Source organism: Podospora bellae-mahoneyi, chromosome 6 (assembly GCF_035222275.1).
Source record: "Podospora bellae-mahoneyi strain CBS 112042 chromosome 6, whole genome shotgun sequence".
NCBI lineage: Eukaryota > Fungi > Ascomycota > Sordariomycetes > Sordariales > Podosporaceae > Podospora > Podospora bellae-mahoneyi.
Genome location: NC_085885.1, coordinates 1,570,059 through 1,595,947, shown reverse-complemented (window position 1 = coordinate 1,595,947; position 25,889 = coordinate 1,570,059). Strand labels below are relative to the sequence as shown.

The 25,889-nt window shown below is 52.1% G+C and overlaps 5 protein-coding genes across 5 annotated transcripts; 4 read left to right on the top strand and 1 right to left on the bottom strand.

The window, feature by feature from the left end:
- Nucleotides 1–867: 867 nt before the first annotated feature.
- On the bottom strand, nucleotides 868–7,000 carry IML1 (vacuolar membrane-associated protein iml1; the record flags this gene model as incomplete). The annotated part of the gene is made up of 2 exons (XM_062880728.1): nucleotides 6,155–7,000; nucleotides 868–6,096 (listed from the first exon to the last, which is right to left on the bottom strand). Exons 1-2 carry the CDS (start codon nucleotides 6,677–6,679, stop codon nucleotides 868–870), a joined length of 5,754 nt encoding a protein of 1,917 aa, XP_062729423.1. The 5' UTR covers nucleotides 6,680–7,000.
- A 44-nt stretch (nucleotides 7,001–7,044) lies between these two features.
- On the top strand, nucleotides 7,045–9,979 carry QC761_602810 (uncharacterized protein). The gene is made up of 6 exons (XM_062880729.1): nucleotides 7,045–8,161; nucleotides 8,235–8,284; nucleotides 8,354–8,398; nucleotides 8,461–8,689; nucleotides 8,748–9,340; nucleotides 9,423–9,979. The coding sequence occupies exons 1-6, from the start codon at nucleotides 8,077–8,079 to the stop codon at nucleotides 9,714–9,716; spliced, it is 1,296 nt and encodes a 431-aa protein (XP_062729422.1). The 5' UTR covers nucleotides 7,045–8,076; the 3' UTR covers nucleotides 9,717–9,979.
- Nucleotides 9,980–14,345: 4,366 nt separating this feature from the next.
- Nucleotides 14,346–18,053, top strand: QC761_602820 (uncharacterized protein; the record flags this gene model as incomplete). The annotated part of the gene is made up of 1 exon (XM_062880730.1): nucleotides 14,346–18,053. One exon carries the CDS (start codon nucleotides 14,346–14,348, stop codon nucleotides 18,051–18,053), a length of 3,708 nt encoding a protein of 1,235 aa, XP_062729421.1.
- Nucleotides 18,054–21,847: 3,794 nt separating this feature from the next.
- On the top strand, nucleotides 21,848–22,484 carry QC761_0092050 (uncharacterized protein; the record flags this gene model as incomplete). The annotated part of the gene is made up of 2 exons (XM_062872981.1): nucleotides 21,848–22,041; nucleotides 22,407–22,484. Exons 1-2 carry the CDS (start codon nucleotides 21,895–21,897, stop codon nucleotides 22,482–22,484), a joined length of 225 nt encoding a protein of 74 aa, XP_062729420.1. The 5' UTR covers nucleotides 21,848–21,894.
- Nucleotides 22,485–23,420: 936 nt separating this feature from the next.
- On the top strand, nucleotides 23,421–25,098 carry QC761_602830 (uncharacterized protein; the record flags this gene model as incomplete). The annotated part of the gene is made up of 4 exons (XM_062880731.1): nucleotides 23,421–23,833; nucleotides 23,901–24,123; nucleotides 24,178–24,405; nucleotides 24,463–25,098. The coding sequence occupies 4 exons, from the start codon at nucleotides 23,421–23,423 to the stop codon at nucleotides 24,796–24,798; spliced, it is 1,200 nt and encodes a 399-aa protein (XP_062729419.1). The 3' UTR covers nucleotides 24,799–25,098.
- Nucleotides 25,099–25,889: the final 791 nt, after the last annotated feature.

Below are 25,889 nucleotides of genomic sequence, written 5' to 3'. Positions count from 1 at the left end.
GACTTAACTTGGTTTGTCGAAGGCTATGAAGGGGGAAGGTGTTCAAGATGCTTTTACTCAAAATATCAATACACCCGGGTAGATACCGATGGATTTATTTAGACAATATCATGAGCTCCCTTTCATTCCGAAAAACCTCTCATCCCATAGACATATCTCATCATCCGAGCATCATATCGTCTCAAAGGCAACATTCTCAGAGGTATTATATCATCCAAAATACTCTTCTACCTCATCCACCATCATCAAGTGACCACCCAAGCAAAGAGCCGCACCTCTTCTACTTGACTTCTCCAGATATCCACCGCGATGGACACTCATATACACACACGCGCGCAACCGCTCGATCATGCACGTCTCAAAGCTCAAAGCGCACACACACCACCGTAGGCCACGTCCCCGCCTGCGAACGCGGTAAGGGTACCTAGAGATATCGTCGTTCAAGCGGTGGCTTCCTCCAGCCCCCAACGATGTGACTACCAAACGGGCAGCCTCTCCACCATCGCCGCACGTTAACACCGCCTGCCTAGAGCCCCCCGACAAGGGAAGGGGCAGGGCATCATTAGAGACACACACGTCGGGGACAAAACTACTTAGGTAGCATACCTCACATAGATAATATTAAGGGGTCTCAAGGACTCAGCAATCGTACCGAATTTAGGGAGAAATGATTGTAAAGGGCTTTTCCTCGCCAACTAAAGTCATTTTTATATACCTGAGATACCTTCGGATATATTTCTTGATTAATCCTCAGACTATCACACGCCACCCCAACAATCCAAACCACCCCTCGCCCTAAACTCACAGACAAATCGCCCGCTCCCTATCCCGGGTTTCCCCTCCGATCATATCCTATCCCTCCTTTACTTATCTCCCCCAATCCCCCTTCCCCTCCCCCTTCCCCGTCATCCTCAACCCCTCCAACCCCCCCGCAATCTGCACACTCCCCCGTCTCAAAAACCTCTCCCCCGCCCCCATCATAAAAGCCGGGCTCCCCACCCTCGGACTGATTCCCATCCCCGTTCCCACTGCCCCACTATTACTCCCCCCCCCAACGCTCCCAATAATATTTCCCGGCAGCCCAATAACAGGAATATTCCCCTCCGTCACCGGCGTGCTCCCCACCCCCCCCGCCCCAATAACTGCCCCCCCAACAGCCCCAATACCCCCAGCACTAACCCCCCCGCCCGCCTCCCTAACAACAGCAGCCATCCGTTGCTCCCGATAAAACTGGTCCAATGCCCTCGTATCCTTACAAAACCTCTCCAGCTCATCCTTCACCATCTCCGGCTCCTGCCCCGTCCAGCTCCACCCCGGCCCCTTTTGCAATATCCCCGGTGTACCAAACGCACTACCCCCTCCACCCCCAGCAGAAGGCGGGTTACTCATCGCCGTTGCCCCAACAGGTCGGATGATAGGCGACAAAAAACCCGGTTTAATCGATGGAGAAGACGTCACCGGCTCCGAGCTAATTCCCACACTCGGAGTGGGGAGGTTAAACACCGGGTAACCACCCAGCGGCGTCATCGCCCATCCCGGAACACCACCAGGCGTGGCGACGGCACTGTTCACACCGAGTGCAGGGTGCTCCGTCCGGAGTTCCCTCTGCATCTCCCTCTCCCTGGCGGCAGCAGCTCGGCTGCTATACAACCTGTTTGCCAACAAGAGAAGATCCCCCTCGTCTGTGATTTGCGCCAGGACAGACCCCGACCGGTGGATGTACTGGGTATATCTGAAGTCTGGCTTTCCCCACGAGTAGGACACGTCGACGTTGGAGGGAAAGTTGGACGCTGCTTCGACGTCGAGGACAAAGTCGAATTTGCGCAGGATGGCCTTTTGGTAGAAATGCTTCCCCGGCTGGGCGGAGGGGGTGAAGGAAATAGAGTCGTAATATGTGACAGGTGACCGGTCGGGTGGTGGGAGGGCGAGTTTTATGATGTAGGGTCGGCGGAAGGGGTTGATGTAGCTGATCGAGCAGGCTTCTGCTATGGGGACTTCAACCAGTCGGAGACCGTACTGGGCTGCTTCCCTTGCCCAGTTCTCAACGGCGTCTTCGATGAGCTTGGCAGTGACGTTCATCCAGTCAACGCGGATATGGTAACAGTTTTCTGGGTTGTGGAGGCGGTCGTAATGTAGTTCGACAATCTCGGGCCGGTAGGACTTTTTGCGATGATCGACGTCGTACTTGATAGACTTGCTGAGAACAACTTTGGGCTTCTTGCCGCCGATGACAGTGGGTGGTGCCGTTGGTGTTGAAGCGCCAGAGGTTGAAGAATTCTCTTCATGGATAGAAGTCGGTCTCGAGATGCCAACCCGTAAATCCCGAGGCATGTTCTCTGACATAGGCGTTGTCGGTATGGAGAACTGTTGGGTTCGCTTGAACCAACTGGGCTGAGGCTTTGCGTATTCGCTGCTGATCTGGTAAAAGTACTGCCCGTCCCTAAACGAATGGCGCTTCTCAACGTGCACGAATAGACCTCCGCTCTCTTTCTTGTTGCCCTCTTTGTCTTTCTCCCTGTCGTCAGATACCATGAGACGATTACCTAGAGCCTCTGCCTCTTCCCGGTCCTCAAGATCCTCAAAGTTGTCTAGAAGCCAACTCGTCATGTCAGAACCGATGAAGCAGTTGTAATGCAGGCGCAAATGCCATCTGCGGTTCTGCATACGGACACCACCTTGTTCCACCGGTTGCTGTATAGCCTCCGCCAGAGCAGCCAAGCTAAAGTTCTTCTTTGAAAACTGTTCCCCTCTTCTTACTAACCCTCCCTTGCGGTCCACACCTTCCAGCAAAGGCAATGTCTCGAGTTCGGCCGCAATGACCACAGATGAATCCTCGGTCTTGTAAACAATATCAAGAGGATTGGCTTCCTTCTTCTTCCGCTGGCCCGGACCTTGAAGCCGTCTTTCATTCGGAGGAACGTATCGGTACCTCTGCCACAACTGAGCAAGCTTGCGGATCCCCTCAATACGAACCTCCTCGTCACTATCTCCGCTCTGTGCCCGGGGTAGCGATGCGTGTCTGCCCGTAATAGGGATCAAAACGAATCTCGCACGCCAGAACCTCAGATGCTCCGTCAGTTCGTCATTGTGGCCAGCGACAAAAGCATCAATGTAATTCCAGTTCCACTCTGGCTTGGGCGTTACAAGATCAAACTCGCTTGTCCTGTAGCGTTGATCCAACAGTGTCCGAATGGCCGGCTTGTACCTCGATGATGCCCCGTCATAAACCTGCGGAGAACTTTCCGTCGGCTTTCGAACAAAGATATTGACTTCCACTTCGGTCCCGTTGACACACGACAGCTGATGTATGGTATTACCAGCGGACATGAAAATGCTCGTGCCATCTTCCATCATGTGGTCTCTGGAGAAGACATCAGCAACCTTGAGTTGTTTCTGGCCGAAAGCCTTCGCAACCGCTGGGCCGACGATGATTTGGAATCCCTGGCAAAAGCGCAAACTAACCAACTCTCGCAGCAAGTCGTCACGCGACCTTGGTTCCTCGGACAGCTCGTCGTCCACATTTTGTGACACATTGTAAGGCTGGCGCTGGTACTCTGACTCAAACTGAGACTCTGTGGGGAAGTACTCACACGTAAGTGGGACAGCAGCCGGAGAGCACAACGACTTCCACTTCATGAGTCTCATTTCTGCGGGTCTTGGAAATACGTGCTGCCAGCGGCTGTACAGAGAAGCCATGTTCACATCCTCAGGTTTGGTATTGGACGGGTTCAGGATTGTCAGCCACGGGTTCAGAGCTGTGGTGGGAGACAAAGTGGTTGGCAACTCCGACATGGCATCCGCCAATAATATGGACTTGTTAAGCCGATTAGCATCGTCGTTCCGGATGGCGTTGGACTTTTTTATGTCCCGGTCGAGGCGAGTAGGCTCTGGGCGCAGTGTTGAAACCAGAATCGAATTGGCCACGCTGACACCACTCGGCTGTTGGTTTCTGATCAGGATCGGCTTGCTGCCCGAATCTCCAGGCGACAGGTACCCCTGTGCAAACGTGTAAGAGGAGAAACTGCCTTGGTTGAACAAAGGCGAGCCCATTCTTGTCTTGTCCGAAGACATTGGCCGTTGATCTCCGCGAGCATTGCCCATCCTGTGATCGTGTGGACCCGAGGGCCGCGAGGCCTCAACACTCTGGACGCTCAATTCTGCGGCGGCTGCCTTAGGAGCGGCTATCTTAAAACCCGCACTCGAACGGCTGATCTGTCGCATGAACTTAGGAGGCTTGGTGGGAGACGAAGTAGCGGTGCTGCTGGCGTTACTAGACCCAGCAGGACTTTTACGGTTGGTCGACAAGGAAGATAGGACATCCAACCTGTCAGAGCTCTGCCGATGAAATTGAGAAGGCCCAGGAATTGTGGGTTGAATAGCAGTGGAAGGACGACGCTCGCTAAAGGAGGTACTCAGCAGGCTGGTATCTTCCGACACTTGCTTTCTTGGAACATCCTCGTACATACGCCCATGCCTGTGAGGACCAGCAATCATCCGGGAAGTTGGCAGTCGTGCCCTGGAGTCGTCATACTGTTGCAATTGTTTCCACAGTGATCGTTCCGCATGTTTGCTGTTTCTATCAGGGACAAACTTCTGGAAGCCATAGACGTGTTCAAAAAGAGTCTCTGGCACCTGGGTGTTCTTGACAAATATCGTCCCATCGGAATCGATATGCGGTTGGGGGATCTGAGTGACCTGGAGCGCCGACAGAGGGAAATATGGATCCATGTGCAGCGGCTGGGTCTCGATCTCATTGGTTTCCATCACGCTTCGCATTTGCAAGTCATACATGCGACATCGAATTGGGAACTCGTCTCCGGCGTCACCATGAGGCACGTCCGACACCGACAAAGCAATTCCCTGATAAGAAAGTGCTTCTTCAGACGCGCCCGTCCAGTATGACACATGAAGCCACTGGGGCACAACGGAGACAAATTCATCTTGTGCGGAGCGTTGACCAACAGGCTCACCACGGCGGGCCATTTCGAGTCCTTTTCCAGGAGAAAATAACCCTACTTGACTGCTATAACTCCCAAACACCGAACTGGTCTGCTTTGGGGTACTTCCGCTGCTCATGTTCAGCTTCGACCTTTGGCTAGCGAGCTGCGAGTTTTGAGGAGCACGATAACGAAACAGCGGGACAGAGTGCAGTGGTATCTTTGGTATGCAGATCAAGTCAATGCCGATGCCATTACCCACAAGAGATTCAGTCGTTCGGCGAAGCGCGTCGTAGTCGACCTCGAAAACGCCAGGACTGGGACTAATGACCACAACAGACACTCCGGTCCTAGTCAAGTCTCTGTCAATGTAATCGTGGGCGTACAACGAAGAGGCCATGTTGATGGCTTCAAGGAAGTTTCCGTGCACCGCTCGAGAGGCTTCAGCTTTGATCCTGTTGAGGGTTGACTCGCGAGTCGCAGGATCATCCGAGCCAGGGAAGGGTGACCATGTTATGGCCTTTATGTGGTGGGTGCTGATGTCCTTGCGGAAGTAGCTAAACTCCCGCTTGAGCTGATGCAAGATTTTGGTCCACTCACCACTGCCCATCTCACTGACGACTACCCTATAGAAGTCCTTGTATGGGCGGCGGTTTCCAGAGGACTGAATGCCGGTGTAGTAAAGGTTTTGAACAGCGGCATTGGTGAGTTCAGTCGAAATACCCGTGTCGTACTCGACGCGTGCAAACAACACGATGGTGACAAGATGCTTCAGCTTCATAGCTGCCCACTTCTTGAAGAGCGCTGGTAGGAACCCGTTGACCACTTTGTTAAACATGATCTCGCCGGAACCATCCGAGTCAAATTCCCACATCTCGCGGGACATCTGGATGAAAAGAACATATCGAGCGGATTCGCTGCGGAATATGGGCTTTGTGTCGCGGCCGAAGAAGGCAGAATGGATTTGGCGTCCGTCAACATACACAGCTGTAACCTGCGCCTTGACGGTACCCATGAACAGGATCATCTGTCCTTTGTATACGGTCCGCTCTGAAAGCATTCCCACTGCCATACGCCACATATCAGCTCGCGAAAGATACTGATCTTTAAAGGAGAGCTCGAGGTGAGATGCTTCAACGGCCGGGTTCGTGCTGTCAATCTGGAAAGATCTTCGTTAGGGACAATTCCCATCCACAAAGTTGAAAGGGGCATCATACTGGAGCGACAGTAACTTGTGTACCCTTCCTCACCCCAAAGGCTTCTGCGATATGTTTGGCGACATAGACTTCGACCATGGGGTATCGAGCCCTGAAATCCCTATTCAAGTCTTTGGCGATACATATGTAGCGCTTTGGCTTGCAACCCGCAGAGCTGTCATCTTTGCTGCGTTCTGGGTGATGCTGCTTCTCGGTTTCTGGCTTTAGCACATCGATAGCCACGAGGCTGCCTGGCTGGATATCGTCCCCTAGCAGCTCCAAGTTGAGCAACACTTCGTCGCCGGAAAGCGCTTCGTTGACAGTCACGGTCCATCTTCGTTCTGGGCGTTTCGCCGACTGGGGTCGCTCGCGAATGGTCGAACTGCTCGAAGTGACCGTGTCTGCCGGTGAATGGGGATTCAGATTGGGATATAGATGCGGTTGCTCCTCTGCGCTGGCTTTACTGAACTGGCGAAGGTAGGACGGCCAACCCTGAGCGCCTTTTGCAGGCCCCGACGCGCCGGCCGAGGCGGTTCTCGACGACATTGAGCTTTCTCATCAAATTGAGATTGTAGGGTTATGGTTGCTCTTTTCGCCGTCGAAAAATCATGTCTTCGTATCGTCGTCGAAAAAGCTGTCGCATTTGCATTTCGCATTGTCCGTCCGACCTTCAGCGCCTGTAAACGGTGTTGACGTGAGCTATCGTTGGCAAAATCCAGGATTATTTCTCCGCCTTCTAAATAGAGTTAGCGCAATGACCCGTTCCCCTGTCCCCCGCTATCCACATCCCTGCAAATGTGGTGCCTGCCGGGAACAGCTGGGTGTGGCTGTTGCTGGGATATGATTGGTGATTGCTTTTCATCTCCAAACCTCACCTCCAGAATTCCAGAATTACATCACCCTGGGCAAGAGCAATCCCTCGGCACTGAATCGAATCAGTTTTACAAATTGTCCGGTGTCCGGCCACTTTTCGGTGTGCCGATGTTGTTGTACAGCTTGGTGACTGTGTAACATATCTGTCCAGTTAGTTATCTTGTGGCCTGAGAGACACCAAGGAAAAGAATAAGAGATGGCATGCTCCGGACCTTTGTGATCTTGTCTTGGATCTGTTCTCGAAGCAATGGCACTCTTTAGAACCAGGGAGACATCTCTTCATTTTCTTAGGCAGCAGTCAGTTGTCGCAGTTGCTACTTCCTCAAGAGGGAAACGTGGATGAGGCACATGCACTGACAGCGGCTGCCCACTTGAAAGCAAGCCACCATCCGGTCAATTTGAAGCTTGAAGGCATTTGGCGCTAATTAAATCCAGCTTCTTCTAGCACCAAATTATTCATTGATATGGCCGACATTCCCTCTCTGAACCACTGGTCTTCATTTCTCTGCTCTCTGGGCGGCCACCTGCTCCCGCTCTCGGAGTTGAGGATCCTCTTCTTCTGTGTACACGCTCACACATTACCACGTCATACTTTATCTCACCTCAGTATCTTGCTCGGAGTCTCTCGCAGACACCGGGCGTCCCAACTTACCGGTCCGGCTGCCATCTGCAACACACAACACACCTCACCCTGCATGCTCTTAAGGTCGAATGCTCCTGTGCAGCACTAAGGCCGTGCGAGCTAGACAGTCACTCATTCAAGTGACTGCAGATGCAAAATCGACAGATCTACTCTCAGCTTCCTGGCCATGCGGTGCTCTGCAATCCTGCAAGATTGAACATTTATCTGTTGAGCCAGCTTCCTGGTCCATGCTTCATGGCAACGAGAGGTCCACAGGTCGCAAAGTCGCAAACACCAGAGATATTGGCATTGTTTGCCCCGCCTACTGCGGTGTCTTGATATCACACACATCAGTTTGCTGTCAGCGAGAGCTTCCTTCTGCTACTTTTCTTCTGCTATCAGTTTGCTCACACTACTCTTCGCCAGCCCAGTCCCCGAATAATCTACCATGGCGACCAGGAAACTCAACAAGAGGACAAGAGTGTCGATTATTATCGCCATCTCGACCGCTTTCTTCGTGTGTGAGCTTGTTGGTAGGTATTGACAACGCACTCGAACCTTGAGCAACATCAGACGACGCTGTCCGACTAACGCTGTATCACACAGTCGCCTTCAAAACTAGTAGTTTGGCACTCTACGCTGATGCCATTCACTACGTATGTATAGATCTACGGGTCTTTGCAGAAGAGAGTTGCATAGACCGGTTGCTAACACGAAATCTCCAGCTAAATGATCTACTCGGCTATGTGGTGACTCTGGTCGCCATTGTTGTACGTCACACTCATTTGTATACATCCTCATGAAGCCTTACGGCTGACCTTTCTCCTCGCAGGTATCTGAGCGCAGTGGCTCGCCTCAAGAGCTATCTTTCGGCTGGCAGCGATCTACGCTGCTTGGCGCCTTTTTCAATGGATCCTTTTTGTTCGCTTTAGCGCTCAGTATTTTATTCCAGTCCATCGAGCGCTTTATAAAGATGGAGAAAGTCGAAGAACCCAAACTAGTCTTGATAGTGGGTGGCGTAGGTCTCGCCCTGAACCTCGTCAGCTTTGCCTTTCTACATGGTAAGAACAACAGAGTTTTTGAAGGATCTAGATCGGAGGCTGACAGAATTTGGTGCAGAACACAACCACGGTCACGGTCACGGCCACAGCCATTCTCACGGACACGGGCATGGGCATGGGCATGGGCATGAGCATGAACATGAACACAGCAAACAAACCGATGAAGTCCCTCGTGGCGATCATCACCACAGACATGAACTTACTTCACCCTGTAAGAAGGGCGGCGATGCCGAACTCCTAAAGAATGGAGGTACCACTACCAGCAGTGCAACAGTTCTCAACTTACCATCACCGAAAGCATCATGTGTCGATATTGAGGCCGACGGGACGACATCGCCAATAGCTGCTACCGATTCCCACTCCGAACATCGGCACATTATACACATCGGCAAGGCGCCATTAGGAGATCTCAACATGCTCGCCGCCAAGTTCCACGTCTTAGGGGATATTGCTGGGAATCTGGGGGTCATGATTGCGGCAGCCATCATAAAATATGTTCGCCCCGACACGATGAATGAATTCGACCCTAAATACTACGTCGATCCAGCCATCAGCTTAGGCATCGCAGCTCTCATCTTCTGCACAGCAATTCCAATTTTGAGGGAGTCCGGCACCATTCTTTTACAAAGTGCACCTGCTGGGGTCATTCTCGTGGATATCAAGCACGATATTATGAAGGCAAGACACCTTGCCCCCAGAAAAGAAGACGGGTGCGCACTAACACGCTACATAGATTCCCGGCGTTCTCGCTGTCCACGAGCTCCACGTCTGGAGACTTAACGAAGAGAAATCCATCGCCTCAGCACACGTTGTCGTTTCTGACCCGGATATGGCCAAGTTTATGGACAGGGCAAAGACGATTAGTGAATGTCTTCATGCCTATGGTATACACTCGGTCACACTCCAGCCAGAGCTGGTTAGGGCACCGCTTTTACCAACGGGATGTCAGATTTCTTGTGGGGGCGGCATGTGTGAGAAGTTGGCTTGCTGCTCGGTGTCGGTCTCGAGTGATGGTGGGCATGAGTGATGGGGGGAGTACAGGGGTTATATAGAGAGAAAGATGGATAGATGGGATACAGGTAAACCTGGCCGGGCCCGTATGTTTTCTCAGGAGGCTACATGCTGGTGGCATGCGTGTTTTATCTCAGGTTTTTGGACCTGATGAGTAAAGTCAACAGAGGGTGGGAAGAAGCGGTGGTTTTGCATTGTGTTGTATTGTTAGATTCGTTGATCTATTTCCTGTACTCATTGATTGTGAATGGCAGAAGGAGAGCAATAGAGATAGAGGAAGGTATTGTGTTTTTTTTATTGCTATGCTTTTGTACCTGCCTATTTACCTGGGGTTACCAAATCTCCAAAGTAACTTGCTTGTTGACTCAGTATCGACCATAACGGCGGCATATATTCTATTCGTCGGCCTCAGACAAACGGTCAGAAACCGGAACAAATGAGCCCTTTTATTGTTGATTTGTGAAACTCGACCGCGAGTTAGCGCCTTACATGCTAGAACTTTTGGGGGTATTCGCTTCATTTATATTTTTATTCGTTCAGAGCTGGAAGATCATTTTGCCCCTCTGTACATCCATCTACCCCTCTTCGTTGTGAATTCAAGGTGATGGTTGCTGGGGGGACAGTATATAACTTTGTTGAAAGGGCTCAAGTCCAATAAAGTCTTGGACTTTTCCTTGGGACCCTCTCTTTTCGGCCCGCCATCGGCCTCTTTGTGTCCCCGGATTACGAAAGACCAACAACCAGGCATTATTTCCCCAGCAGTTGTGTTTTGGATCGTAGGTGACACAATCTCTGAGGGGGCAAGAAAATGAGAGTGCTCGTTTTACAACATGAAAGTTCCCTTACTCGGAAGTCCGAGGTAGGCTGACTCAGGTCGGTCGTCGTCTTTTTTTTTCTCTTTTTTCTGTTTTTTGCCTCCCTCGGGTTTGAAGCCAGGTTGAGGTTCAAACTGGATTGACACAGGACAGGGCAGGCTTGATGATGCTCAGTATGTTTTGTGCATGGCTGTTGTGAAGAAATGTCCAACATGTACGCTCGTCTCTCAACGGTTTTGATTGATATCATAGCCGCGGTAATTGCTCCCCCGCGCGCCTCTGCAGCTCAGGGTAAACCCCTATGCCCCCTATCAAAAAGCAGTTTGGACCCGATGGGGCATGTATGCACGTGTCTACATACGTATCATGTATGCAAGGTAGTCGGCTACGCAATACCTATTTTCTTTTTTTTCCCAACGGCGGCTCTCGCGGCTACATACCAACAATTCAAAACGGCCATCACTTACCCTTGAGGCTCATCAGAAACATCATGCAACCCCTCATCACGATCAATCTCGCCTGATGATTGATGCCTCGAGCGAGCGAGTGGTAATCCTCGGCGTCTCTCTCTCTCTCTCTCTCTCTCTCTCTGCTCGAGATGAGGGGAAAAGAGATGACCCGTTGCCACTCCTCCCCTCCCCTCCCCCTCAGCACCTGCAGCTACTACAATACCCTCGGGCAGAGCCCCATCTTAAACCCCAAGCAAAGAGGTTACATAGTCCGATGATCGGTGTGGGGTTGCCCCCCCCCCAAAAAAAAAAAAAAAAAAAGAGGGAAAGGGAGGAGCGGGAAGGGAGAGGGGGTCACACATGAAAAGAAGTGGGATGGGTGGATGGCTGCTGAAAAGGAAACACATGTCTGCCTTCTTGGTTATTTTCGTGACAGATCAATGGGACCCTTCTTCGCTCTCGCTTGGTTTCATTGTCCTGGCCCAAACCCATACCCGAAGCTATGGTCTGGGCCTTGACGTGGGTAGTGGCGGGCGGGATGGGGGGTTGTGAAGAGGAAACGTGGGGGTGGGGAATGATGGACAACGAATATGGATGGCTAGAGAGGGGTTGTTAAGGCACAAAGCCTGTCAGATCTTTTCTTGTTTCCAAGAACCCAGGTCTTGGAAATGCAAAAGAAGCTTGGGAGGTGCTGCAAGAGCAGGTAGATATGGCCTCGTATGTACGTAAGAAAACGGCGCTTTTCCAGTTCTTAGGGACGACGAGTGGTGATACAGCACATGTGGCTGAGAGAAATGACCAGGAGCTGATAAATCGTGACGAGGGCCTGCGGGATCTCTTGGTACCCCATAAACCACGAATGATGCACTTCCAGCAATGTAACAACAGGAAATTGGGGAATACTACACGGCCAACCGCCTGATGCTAAGGCGCCGGTAAAGACGGTATTGTGATCTCCGGAAGAAGAAAAGAGACAGATCATAGGTAGAAGGCTTACTCTGCTTGTGAAGGAATCAAACAGGACAGCCTAGCCTGACCATGTTGCATCCTTGGGTTTCCTCATTGGGCCATTTTGAGCTGCGCGCTCGCCATGTTATTTGTCGTGTGCCAATTGGATTTGCAGTGTACAAGGGCCGCGCAGTTTACGCAAACCGAGCTTGTGTACGTTAGCGATGCAGGTGTGAAGTGGGCTTGTTTAAAGAGGGTGTCGTCGAGGGTCAGATATTGCTGGATGGATGGATACAGTCGGAAGGTGGACTGGGCAGAGTTCGGGAAACGTCTTCTGCTTTTTGTTGCCGTTGCGAACACCAACTAGTCTTGTGTGACCGATGTAGAGAAGCGGCACCGGCTGATATCACAGGGGTTGGGTGAGACTGAGCCCAGGCCGGAGAGGCCCGAGCCTCGCACACCAGGAGGAAGAGTCGTCGGGTGGATGGTTGGTGCGGGCCGACCACGAACAGCCTAATGGGGCAATATTATAATGTCATTGCTGGCGAGGACGGTGCCTTTTGCTGATGATGGCTGATGTTGCACCGACATCATCGGCTGTGATGTCTTACGCGTCAACGGGCACGAGCCAGCTTCTTTCATTCCGCGCAGAGGTTGATCGACTGCCGGAAAAGGGACGACGGGAAAGATGATGAGCATCATTCTGGCGGTGAGCCCGTCAGCCCAACGCCTTCAACGATTGGGAGCCAGACTGTCGGATGCTTCCCCAGGAGCACCAGGGCCCCTGCAACACGCCGATTGCTTCAGAGCGAGAGATATTGGTGATTTCGAATCATTGGGCCGTAAGCTCGGGGAGACACGAGTCGCTATCCGGTGGAGGGGGGAGAAGGGCGGCGAGGTGAAGTGGCACTCAGGTCAGGCGGCGGGCAGTTGTAGAACTGTGATCGACATGTTGCTTGTTGGACGTCATGTGGATGGCTTGATTGTCTTTGGAGATGCTTTCTGAAGTGAAACTGCCGGCAGGCTGGTGGACCCTCAACTGAGATGCTGAGGGGATTGCTGAGGGGACTGCTGAGGAAGCGTGGCAGCAGTCTGGCCCAGGTACCCCGGGATTTGGGCTTTGGCTGGGTTGTTGAGGCATTGTATTTATGTCGGTAATCTACCAGTAGCTACACATGCGAGTGTCGTGCACACACAACTGCAAGATGCAAGTGAGAGCCATAAGGGATGGGTAGTGGTAATTATTTTTGGTTCAAGTGGTGGGCGGGAGAGATGGAAAAAGATACGTTACTTTTACCATGGTGTCTAGCCCATCAAGGCAGGCCCCACCTTCAGTGAGAGAGTGCCCCACCAGCTCCTGTTCGCGCGGTACGAGGTAAGGTGCGCTGTGGGTGCGCAGCCCTGCAACAACGCAACGACGTCCATCCAACCGCCGCTCTCGCCGTCACCGCCATTCCATGGGAAGAGAGAGAAGGCAGAGCAATTGAGTGTGGCTGCCGAGAGTACAATTGACCTGATGAGTTGTATATCCTACCAGAGCCGCCCTTCTTTATCCCTCTCTGCATTGGTTTCCTTGTGCATCATCTTGGACCGCCCCCTCGGCCCCTCGCTCGAGCTCTCGTGCTCTCTCGTTCCCTCTCATTCCCTGGCCACCCCCCCGCCCCCCCCTCCTATCTCTACCTCGAACCCTGGCATCGCCAGGTCCGGCCTGCTCGGGTCTACCCAACTCCACAGCCAGACCAAAACCATACCTGGCGCTGATCTGGTGCTAACCATTCGGAAGAACACTACGGAGTACGGGTAGCCGATTTTTGGTATCTAGCCCGCCATCCGCTGTCGCTCCAACAACGCGGGGCTCTCGTGTTTCCTGTCTCTCCGGGCGCAATAAGCCGTTTCCGGACCTGATTTGATACCCGATACCTGACCTGACCAGCCGACAAGTGCTCTTTCTCACACCAACTTCTCACTCTCAACCCATCATAGCGCTTGTCCAAGCGCCTGCATCTGGCTGGTCAGCCATTCCTTTCTTCTTTCATAACACGTCCATCCTGCTTGGTCAGGAGCCAGATAACCACCAAGAGCACAACGCACTCACGCCGCCCTGGCTTCGTCCTCGTTCCACGTCTTGGTCTTTGCCCTCTCGTCCCTCCTTTGAAATCCATCTCACCTCTGGTTAGGCGATACCAGATTTAACTCTTATCGAGGCTCCAGGAACGCTCATTCTCATAACATATTCGACCACATCAACAGTCCCTTCCATATCGATGCCTCAGCTGCCGCCAGCGAGGATGCTAGTTCGGTGGTCGGGCGCCGTTTGATATACCAATAGAGACAGTCTCGCGACTTGTCTGGTATACGATCTCTCTCTCTCTCTCTCTCTCTCTCTCTCTCTGTCTCTCTCTCTCTCTCTAGATTTCTCAGTTGTCGGTAAAGATGCTCGGGAAACTCTTCAACCTCGGTGCGGCGGCCGGGACAGGGGCCGTACCCTCGGCTCAGGCGTCTTCCCATAAGCCATTCTCACTCGAATCGGTACAGGAAGACATCCATACGCGAAACCTGCTCTTTCCCGATCCGCAAGACTTGTTTGAACATCGCACCAACCACCTCTACCCCTTATCCAGCGGCTCTTCGCCACTCACCAGCTCCTCCACGAACGCGTTCGATTATGATGCCGATATCGACCTCGGCGTGCAGGATGTGCGCATCATCATCATGCAAGATGCCCTGAGTTCGGTTGCGGCTTCTCTGTTGTATGACAGTCAGGCCCCTCCGGCCGTCCCAGCCGGGTATGCGGATCGCCCGTCGGCCACGGCCGGCTCTTATTCGGTGCAGGAGAGACGAAATCCGGCATCGCCCCGAAAGCCTCCGATCACGACTGTTGGCCGTCCCATCATCATCCAGCAGGGAAGCCCCAAGACCAGGCAGGGTGCTTTTGATCGGAGACCGTCAGTTCACAGCCGGACTCAGGGTTATGTGGAAAGCGAGTCTCAGCGCGCATGGCGCGAGTATCGGGAGGAATTGGCCACGTTTTCCAGCTGTATCTTTGGTAACTCGGAGCTCATGGCCTATAAAGGAACATCGACAAAAGTCCACGTTGTACCATCCGAGGCCCGGCCGCTGGACAATGGTTCCATGTTCTCGGATGGTCGAAGTTTCATGGGCAGATCCAGCATGAGGGCGAGCAGACTATCGCAGTCATTCTCTTCGGAAAACCCACCACCAATGACGACCCCGCCCACTCCAGGTGTTGCAAGCCGGGGATATGAGCGCAAGAAAGTGCTGATCACGAGGCTGTTTCCGGTAAACCTGCCCTTGGACGAAAAACTTACACCGGCCGGTGCCGAAGAGAGCACTAGTTATCCCTTCCCTCCAACCTCGGACGACAACAAGGTGAAGAAAAAGAAGTTCCTACCCAAGCAGAAACGAACGCCAATGTATGCTGTTGCTCTGATTATCAGTCTTCCCCCGCCTCCTCAGTCAACCACAACGCCGTCAGCTAGACCTGCCTTCAGAGGCTCCAACTCCTATACGGAGCAGGACTCATTCCCATCATCATTCAGCTCGGCCCGGCGCTCAGGATGGACTCTAGTCGGGAATCAACCTGGCCACGCGGTGGACTCCTTTGAGACCAGTTTCAGCAGTGATATGGAAGATCAGATCGACAGCATCACGCAACACTGGGATATCATAATGCGGACATTAACCCATTTGCAGTCAAAAGCAGCGAGTGTTATTTTCCAGATGCTCAGACAGGCAGATTTGACCTCTCCCGATCCGCTGCCGAGTCTTCAGCACATGGCACGAGCGATGCCCATGTCTGGACGCCGCAGCGAAGACGGTGCTCCGGTCAAACCTCCAAAGACGAATGCGAAGCCGATCACCTTGCTACCCAATTGTCTGCTTGAAAATCGTCACATCAAAGAAGAAGTAAACGCTGCCAAGACCAGAATTGTGGCAGGCATTCGGGCCTCCCGTGTGACAACTGGGCAGAATCGATGGCCGATATGGCGAGATGAAGCCCGCAGTGTGGCCAAATGGGCTGGTGGAAAGGAGCAGGGCTTTTTCATCTACACATTGCTGACCAGCTTCCTGGCTACACACACCGACTGGCTCCAGGCCCTCAGTCCTCACGAATACCGTCGGAGGTATTTCTTACAGAAAAAGGCAAAAGCGGACGAGGACAATATGGTACCCGCCCGTACCATCATTGTGAGCGACAACAAGATTGCGGCTCGTCGTTTGATTTTCCTGCTGGCTGCCTTCCTGCCTGCATCGCAACAGATACCCACCATCAGAGCGCACCGGCCAAGCACTTCGACGTCCTTTGGCACGCTCTCCCAGTCCCCTCCCTCCTTTGTAGTTCCGATACTGAAAGAAGAATCCTTACGGCGCAGAATCAATCGACGAACAGGGTCGAGAGTGCCCTCGCATTCGCGCAATCTCAGTTTACAGTCACAGCATGCTCGTGGAACTGGGGTCCCGCCTCCCTTGGCCCATCTGAGTATGGAGGGGCGACACGAGCGGCGGGCTTCAGATGCGACGTCAATGCGGACAGCTCATCTCCCGATCAGGGGCGCTGACCACACCACACGCAAAAGCAGTGCCGCCACAACTGCAACCATCACAGCCGAGACCAGCGTACCGCACTTTGCCACAGGCCAGGCAGCTGATCTCTTTTCACCAGGCCGGCCGGGAAGCAGCAATAGCGTCGCCGCCAATGACCTGAAGCGCCTCACCAGGGACGATGATACAGGTGCCAACGAGCGTCGTCAAAGCTCTCGATGGAGCGTTATCAGCGGTTTTTGGCCCACGCGTCGACGAGATTCTACTGCCAGGACTCCGGATTTCGCTGAAGAGCAAAATGGGGTCCCCGGGTCTCCGATTAATGCGCGGCGGCCCTCTGGCGTCGCATTAACCATGGTCTTCACAGAGTCTGGAAAGGGTTCGGGAACGAAACCAGTTGTTGACGCTCAGGTGTCATCTCCAGTGAGTGGTTGTGGAGATGCTGCTTCTCCGGGGCGGGCATCAGCAGACACACTCGGGCTCTCTGATCAGTCAAATCCACCTCCGAAACTGCAGAGGACCCCGGATCCGTCGGGGGCGTTTGAATCGCCAGTCAAGACCTCCATCAACATCCATGATGGCGTGATTGACGTTGACATACCGCTGCCTGATTTCTTGACATCATTTGAGAGTGCAGTGAGCTCCCCCTCCAGCAGTGGCTACCTGTCAGCCGCCGGCTTCGGGTCTGGCCTGGACACTTTTGAACAGTCCTGCCGTTTCTCTGCCGACGGAGATGTCCCCCTGAACGTCGCCGGCTGGCTACAGCAATACCACCCGGACTTTGTGCTGCAGGCCGTACCAGCGCAAAACGACTTGATCAAGCAAGTCAAGGCCTCGATGCGAGCCGAGCCCACCCCGCAAGTGTTGCCCGACGCCTTCTCGGCCGACGGGGACGCAGAGAGATGGGTCGACATCAGCTCCGCCATCGTGGCCGACACGACTACGTTTACCATCACCCGCATCCACTACCGCCGCCTGGTCAAGCCCGGCTACACAGACGGGTCTTGGAGCGGCAGGACGCCATCCCCTCAGGCGGCGGCGATGACTCCTCTTACACCTGCTGCTGCCGCCCGGACAACCCCGGCCGCCGCCGATGGGGGGCAGGTACAAGACGAGTTCATCGAGGAGCTCATCGTCAGCCTTGACGAGACGCTCGTCGAAGCGGTCGAGAAGGTCATGACTGCGGGGGGGGCAGACATGATGAGCAAAGCTAGTTCGTCGTGTTCCTCCCGGTCGACGAGCAAACGCAGGGAGAGAAGCAATAGCACTTCGACGCAGGGGGATGCTCGCTCGGCTCATGCTACCCATCACCACCACGGCGGGGGAGGGGGGCTAGGTGGGGGGGTGGCGTCGGAGGTTCTGCGGTCGAGGTGCAAGACTGTGCTTTTGGGGGCGTTGGAGGAGATAATACTGGGTGTGATTGAGGATAGGAAGCAGGAGCAACAGCAGCAGCAGGAGGGTAGTGGTGGTGGGAGAGAGAGTATGGATAAGGATAAGGAGAGTATTTTGAGGGGGGCGGTGAGGAGTTGGTTGGATTTGGTGGAGGGTGGTGGTGATGGGAGGTGGAATGTGGATTGAGTTTGATTGAGTGATACCCCCCCTTTCTTTTCTTTGTTTCAACATTTTACATTTACAGTGGTTTATTGGCATTAATTCATTGTTTGTTTTATTCATTTTTTTTTATTTTTTTCGTTGTTATATCTCTTGCATTGGACAAGGATTTTTGGGGGAAGGGAGGTGCATTGGTGTGGGATTTGAGACATCATTTTTTTTCATCTTTTTGTTTTTTGAGAGGGTTGGTTGGGATAGGGTTGTGATGGGATGAATTTATGCATTTATCTGGAGGGTTTTTTTTTTTTTTTTTTTTTTTTTTTTTTTTTTGGTTTGGTTTGGTGGTTTCGGAGGGTGAGCGTAGGTTGGGTGAGAGGCCAAAAATATACCAAATTCGATTCAAACATTATCTAGAAAGGTACCTACTTCACAGGTGTGCTGCTGCCTTAGTGGAAGAATAGCAAACTGCGGTTATTTTCTGCCATTGGGTAAGGTAGGGAGGTTGGATTCGACGTTGGTAGTAAGTAGGGGTTAAGTTTGATATCAAGTGCGACTGTGATGGGCGAAAGACTGGGGGAAGCACCCGATCCTGGGGTTATATTAGCCACTGCTAATTTGCGGTTGCTACATTTCGGGGCGAGATATGTAGAGGGCACGGATTTCATACCAGCGCCATTGATGAAACGGAACTGGGGTCAGCGGTTTTTGGATATGAGTTTGCCAGTTTGACGATTTGGTTTCTTGTTTGGATGCCTAGTACCAAAGCCACCGAGGTTCACGCCCGAAGGGCCGAACCATTGATGATGGTGACTCCGTCTGTCCGCAGCACCATTTTTTTGGCGGGGGAAGGGGCAGACCTAGGTAAGGTTGTGAGAAGTCCAAAACCGAGGGAGACAGGTGCAAGGGTGTGAGGAGGAAAAGAAAGGCAATTAATATCGAGGGGGTTAAAAATACCGAGAGACGCACATTTTGCGAGATGCACATTTCGCTCGCTTCTTACCTACCTGTCTTCAAACCGGGAGTTTGGGACAGTTTCTCTAAATGTACCTACCGACCGACCAAACCCGACGAGGCAGATTATGCAAAGACGGAGAAAGTAGCCCCCTAAGTGGGCTTTGGCATTTGCCAGTTTGAGAAAACAAAGACGAATTACGAAACTAGGCTGCGGACCTTTTGGAGAGCACCTGCACGTTGCCCTTGTCCAGATATCGTTTGATTTGGAGGAGCAAGTAGTGTGTATGCATATAATAACGGTAAGGTAGGTTTATTTAGCCAATCACTGACAAACACCAGACCCTTTCGGCCATGAGGGAGGGAGGCAGTCGGCGTCGGATAAACTTGAATAGGTAGACAGCTTATATCTTTTGGCATACCAAACTTTGGTGCTCAAGTACCTATAAGCAGCAGTCACTGGCGACGCAATGATGCATCGAAGGAGCTCAAGTACTGTTTTGGTGAGAACGTAAGTATGTAAACAGTCAGACCCTCAATACCGCATGCCAACTTCCTCGGAATGAAGCAAAGCAAAGAACGCTACATGGTATCCTTCTTCCAAGTATCGCCACCACAAGTATATCACACAACTGAATGCTAAATAAACGTTACAGCCCTACCATTTTAACCCAACCCCCCGGCCGGATCCCATGGTAAGCACCAAGCCGGCAGCACCAGGCACAAACTCCGAGCCCGAACCCGGATACCTGTCTCGGCCGGGTTGGTCGGTTCTTGAAATTAGCAAAGTTCTTTCTTCCACCTACCTGCCTCATTACCACCCTGGAAGATACATACATATATGTATGGGCGATTGGAACGAGGGTAAAAAAGGCGAAACTAACCTCTCGTGTCCCATTCTAGGTCCACCATAAATTTCCTAACGTAAGGACTTTGAGATCCTAGCTGTTTCACAGCTTGCCCAAATCACAACATCAACATCCCCCAGTACACATACATGCCTGCCCTGAAAACGGAGATATACTACTGCGGTATAGTTCAAGATGGCAATCGTCTAGCTCCTTCCCCCTTACCCTTGTCGCCCACCGAGAAAAGTGACATGCTCGGTACTTCACGGCAGAATGGAAGCCCAATAAGATCGTCACATCGCTCATCCCCCCGGGGGGGGTGGGAAATAGCTGTACACGATGCCCCTAAACGGGTCGGTTAGGTCCTGGGTGGAAAAAAAATGCTTGTTTTTGTTTTTGGCAACAAAATATATTGCCTGAAGTGCTTTCTATGCAGCAGCTTCCCTTTCGTTTACACCCTTCACCTCGGCAACGCCTTCTTGACGGGAGAATGGGTCTGGAAGTGGGTAGTGTATCACGACAAGGGAACATAATAATGTCTTTTACCTGGTCTTGGGGGGCTCTGGGTATTGTCTTGTCCGCTTGGTAAAAGGGATTGATAATACGAGCTGGATGAAAGGATGACTTGCATAGGTACATGTCACTCGTCCTCCCATAATCAATTCTCTAGGGATCTAGATTTTCCAGCACCTAGAAAGAACCCCCGAGCGAGTGAGAGTAACTTCGTAAGCTTTGACCTTTTGTTCTTCGTCTCACACACCCAAAGCTCACCTCTTCACGGTTCTGACCATTGAACAACAACCTGCCATCATGATCCAACAGACAGACATCAACAACCACGCCCAAGACAAATGATGTTGAGGTTGGCAAGCTAGGGGCCAAGCAATGGCTGCATGGCACGACAGGGGTTGTACACGGCTAAAAGGGACGGATAAAGTCCACAACGTAACTTCGAGCAACTGCTTGAGTCCCGACGCTAGGAAAGGTGGCGTTCGTGATGGTTGTCATGTCGGTTCCTGGGGAGCAAGGGGAGAAAATGTACATGTGCCTGATGAATGGGTCGTTGTCTGTCTGTCTGTCTGTCTGTCTGTGATTTCCGTTGATCGAAACGGTGGTCAAGCAGGGTTCGGCTGACGGCTCGTCCACGAATTCGAGACCCTTGGCCGACATGGGAGCAGTCGTAGGATAGGTACCTGTCCGAGGGAAGAGAACCGAGTACCATCACTCCTTGTCTTCTGAGTAGTAGACTTTTTACCCTGCAAGATATATATGCAGACAACATCAGCCGCGGCATTGCAAATTATCTTGACGCTGTGGTACTGCTACCTCGAGGGACCAACGTAGGGCCATCAAGCGACGTGGGACATGGGTTTAGTATTATTCAGTTAGCGTGTGTCCGCCAGAATAGGAAGGTGAATAAGAAAAGAGACCATTACAGTGCTCGGGTCTGGGGAAAATTGATGATGGCACTTGGTTGAGCCAGCGGTTGTTCACGGCGGTTGGTTTTAGCGTAGCCTACGTTGCTGCAAGGCATCTAAAGCGTATCGAGAGGGGAAGCAGCTGTCCCTCCTTTTTCGGATTCCGAATCTTGTAAGCCACGGCAATTGTGTGGAGTGCAGATGTTGGAGTAGGAATTTGGAGAAATCCGTGTTAGCCCCATGGTTGTGGTGAGGGGGAGGCTTGGAGAGAGAACAGAAGGGCTGGATTCTTCCACGTGCATGCCGTATCACCTCGCTTGGGTACCAAACGCGGGGAAACTCTGGCCCAAGTAGAAGCCAGATGATGATGAACACGGCGGGCGAGAAGATGATTTGGGTGCAGTCATCGAGTGTGACTTTTGCCTGGGTGTGTGGTTTCCAGAAGCACTCCATCATTGATTGCAATATCAGCTTTCCAGGAACACGGTGGTGAGATATACAAGTGCTGTATCATATATCAGCTTGTTCGGTTCCTTCCGGCAAGGTGAGTATTGAAGACAAGACTCCACGGTTATTGTAAATTGGCATGGGAATGTTCTTTCAGCCTGGCCTCCTGGACGAGATGGAGCTGCCCATTTGCCGGGGGATGAGATGTATCTAACTGGCAACGAAGCGGAATGTCATCCGGACATTGTGTTCCCGAACGAGAAGCAAGGCGCGGTGTCTGGGATTACAGCCTCGCTCGCATCCCGGCGGCGTTTTAACCGGGAAGGAGTGTGTGATGACGAGAATAGCCCCGTGAGTCTTACCACTCCGGATGTTGGTGATGGGTCGTGTGGTGGTCACCAGTCCGGCTTCCACGACCTCTGTGGCAAAGGTCTTGGGAGGCCATGATGTTGGGACGAGCCATGAATTTGAGTGTTTGACCGTTCCATGCCCTTTTACTGCCAACAGAACTGAACAATAAAGTGGCCCGACAGGTGTGATGAAGGTGAGCTTTCGGGAGTTACAAGCATGACCATCGATCGTCAGGGGCACGCGTGGCAGGACCGGAAGAACAGTTGATTGATGTCCGATGTGTCGATTTGAAACATGCAACTCGCTGATGCTCGGTCAGACATACACACCACTAACAGGATTCTGAGATAAATGACCGAATGCAGGTAGGCGACGAGAAACCCAACGTTGAAGCTGTCCAAGACTCTGGTGGGGCCGTTACAGCGAGCTTGTTTGTGTTTTAGTGGATCTCAGCAAGCCTCCAGGGCGCCGGCAGCAGGTTCCCCGCATGCTCGGGTCCCGCCACGGCCGCTAATTGGAGGCAGGCATTGTCCCGCCCCGCCTCTCCAGCCGCAGCAGTTTGGAAATCCAGCGATTTGATTGGCTGAGAATCACCACTACTTCTCAGCCAGCCGTTATTCTCAACCTCGCACATTTTCTAACACACCTCACATCTCCAACAGCACTGGAATTGCCCGTCGGAAAACCTAAACCATTGTCTTACTGATTGCCCGTGATGTACGTTCTCACATGTTTCCACATGTTTCCCACCGGTAGTCAAGTCGTCCAAAGGATTGATGCTCTTCGGATCCGGTTGTCAAGCCTCAGTCAGCATCTACATACACATTTGCCTTGTGCTTGCAGTTGGATCCTCCGATCCCAGCCATGCGTAACGAGGCACAGCGCTGACCTGCAAGGGGTTGCTGAACGATTGTTCCCTCTTTCATGGCTGGCCGCCAGGTGGTCTCACCAACTCTGAGCCCGGAATCATGAGTGGCAACAAGACCAATGACGTTGAATGCGAGTGAACCAACTGGCCGTCAGCCGATACCGACTCGGTGGCTCAGGGGCAAAATAAGCAAGTGAACAGTGAATGAGGCATGTTTGTTGACACACTGTTGGAAGACAGGACGGCTGTGTTGAGATCGACAGATCCCCTTATAAAGCCGCACGCGCCGCACAGGGCGAACTTCTGGATATCCCTTGATGGACATCTTTTCGTTTCTCTATTTTAGATCTACTTAATTTCTTCAACAACAACCACACGCAGCCAGCCTGCTGAACAGAAAAGCTTTCCTGTCCCGGCAACTCAACTTACACCGTCACAACACCATTCTTCTGGCCAATAGTCAATCGCCAGCTAGCGTTACATCAATCTCATCCACCAACCATCAATCATCATGAGAGCCACACACGGCATCTTTGCTGCCTTGTCGGCCGGCCTCTCATTATCATCCGCAGCCGCTTGTTCAAAGCAAGGTCTTCTTCTTGTGTCTTCATACCCGTTTGAGTCTTCCCCAGGAGAGATTGTCAAGGGAGGAGTTACGACGCTGAAGCTGGGAAACAAGGGCCTAGAGCAGGTTGGCGAAATCTCGACCATCTGCGGTACTAACCCTTCATGGCAAACACTCGTTGGAGGCGATCAATATTATTGCATCAATGAGAACTTCGACGACGGCCCTGGCGCTTTTACCTCAGCTAAGGTGAATACGGACGGCACTCTCGCTTTTGTGGGAAACAGTTCTACGCCTGGAGGCCCAGTGCATATTGCTCTCTTTGGTGAGAATGGGGAGAGAGCTATCACCTCCAACTTGTAGGTCCTTGAATACATCTTGCATGACAAAAACTAGAGTAATCCAACCACTGACAACCATTCTCAGTGCATCATCCTCTGTCGATGTCTTCAACATTGAGGACCCAGCCAAGCTGCAATCCTTGGACAACAAACCTTTTCCCCCACGGCCCGACAACGAAACCATCACTTCCAGGCCTCACCAAGCAGTTGTTGATCCCACTGGTGGATTCGTTGTCATCCCCGATCTCTCCGTCGACGTCCTCCATATCTTAAGCATCGACCAAACTGCGCTGTCACTCACAGAGCTGGTATGTATTCCTCTCTCTTCTCTTGCTTTTTAACAATAATATTGACAAACTCAGCCGGCACACCCCTTCGGGAACGGAACTGGGCCTCGTCACGCTGCCTTCCTCAAGTCAGGTGACAAGACCTTCCTCTACGTCATCGCCGAAAAGAAGGTCTCCATCCTCGGGTTCGAAGTCTCTTACGGCACCAACAGCTTGACATTGTCGGAGAAATTCAACATCAGAACCGACGGCAGCGAGAACGCACCGGCCGAAGGCTCCTCCGGAGCTGAAATTACCATCTCTGTAAGCTCCCCCTTCGCACCCCCTTCTCAAAATCCACTCTAACCACGACATTCACAGCCTGACAACAAATTCCTCACCGTCTCAACCCGCAACGAGACCACGCTAGAATACACCACCGTTGCCGACGGCACAAAGATCCCGTCTGACGCCCTGAACACCTTTTCCATCGACCCTGTCACTGGGGAGTTGACTCATGTCCAGAGTGCCCCGGCCGGTGGCTCGTTCCCGAGACATTTCAGCTTCAACAAGGACGGGAGTCTGGTTGCTGTTGCTTGCGGGGGGGAGAATAGGGTTAATGTCTTTGAGAGGGATGTTGGGACGGGGATGATTGGGAAGGCGGTGGGGGAGAGGGTTTTGACGACGCAGGTTAATCATGTTATTTTCAAAGAGTAAGCCAAGCATGGGATACGCTGTGTGGTGCGGGTGGGCTGCGCTCGGTGTAGCTTATTTTTTGTCTTCTTTTAGAGATGCGGACTGCGAAAATGATGCTGGGGAGGACGGTCCGACGAGCATTCCGGCCGGGGCTGCATCTAAGAACACGGGATCTGGGACTTATGGGACGGCGTTGGGTTGGGAGGTTGGTTTTTTGGTGTTTTTGGTTAGGTGGCTGGGTATAATGTTGTAAAGACATAGAAAGGCCAACAGAACTAATAGGAGATATCATGATGCGAAAACAGTTGCATTTCACAGCAAATATTCTGTTCAACTGGATGACTGATTGGACTGACTGACTGACTAACTGACTGACTGACTACTACGTATCTCGCATGATCTCATCTAGTTAAATGCCACTCACGTCATAAACCCATCAACGACAATGCTGCTCGTTGTTAATCCACCCAACAACCTCAATCATGAACTTCATTTTCATCCCTCCATGCTCCAACCAGAAAAGCCAATGACGCATAAAAGTCAGGTTGGGGGCCAAGTGAAGCTTTTTTTTCACCCCTCACCTCTACCTCACCCCCGCACAATTCCCACTAGAAAGATCTGAAACACTGACATCTTTATGCCTCTCTCCTCTCGGCAACTCACGGCCGGCAGCTATGCAGATCCGAGAACCAATCTGCAAAAAAGATCTAGGGTAAAACTAGAACATGAATGATCGCCCAGTTGTTCGTCTGATGTTGTGAACGGGTCAATGCCTGGGGAGTTGACACAAGCTTTTTTTTTTTCTTTTTCTTTTTGTTGCAGCGGTTTTGAAGCAGCAGGGACATCGATTTGTCTCACCATAATGTGGGGTATGGAGGTGGTGATGTAGGTGGCTTTGGGCGCCATTGAACAGTTACCTACCTGGCAGAGAAGCGCTAAGATCATGTGAAAGCCTGAAGAGTGTAATATAATGGGCAATGCTATACTGGTTCATCACGGTTTACAGATCGTCCATGTGAGCCTGGAAATTAATTCAAGGTGTGAGGGTTTGGCGATGGTCTTGTAGGTATGCACGATGAGCTAGTGGCTTCATTCAAGAGTGGTGATCTCAA

Excerpts from the sequence above, each read along its gene's own strand:
- QC761_602810 (XM_062880729.1), top strand. The coding sequence starts at position 8,077 with ATGGCGACCAGGAAACTCAACAAGAGGACAAGAGTGTCGATTATTATC. Across the intron at positions 8,399-8,460 it reads TGACTCTGGTCGCCATTGTT|GTATCTGAGCGCAGTGGCTC; the intron begins GTACGTCACACT and ends TTCTCCTCGCAG. Across the intron at positions 9,341-9,422 it reads CACCTGCTGGGGTCATTCTC|ATTCCCGGCGTTCTCGCTGT; the intron begins GTGGATATCAAG and ends CACGCTACATAG.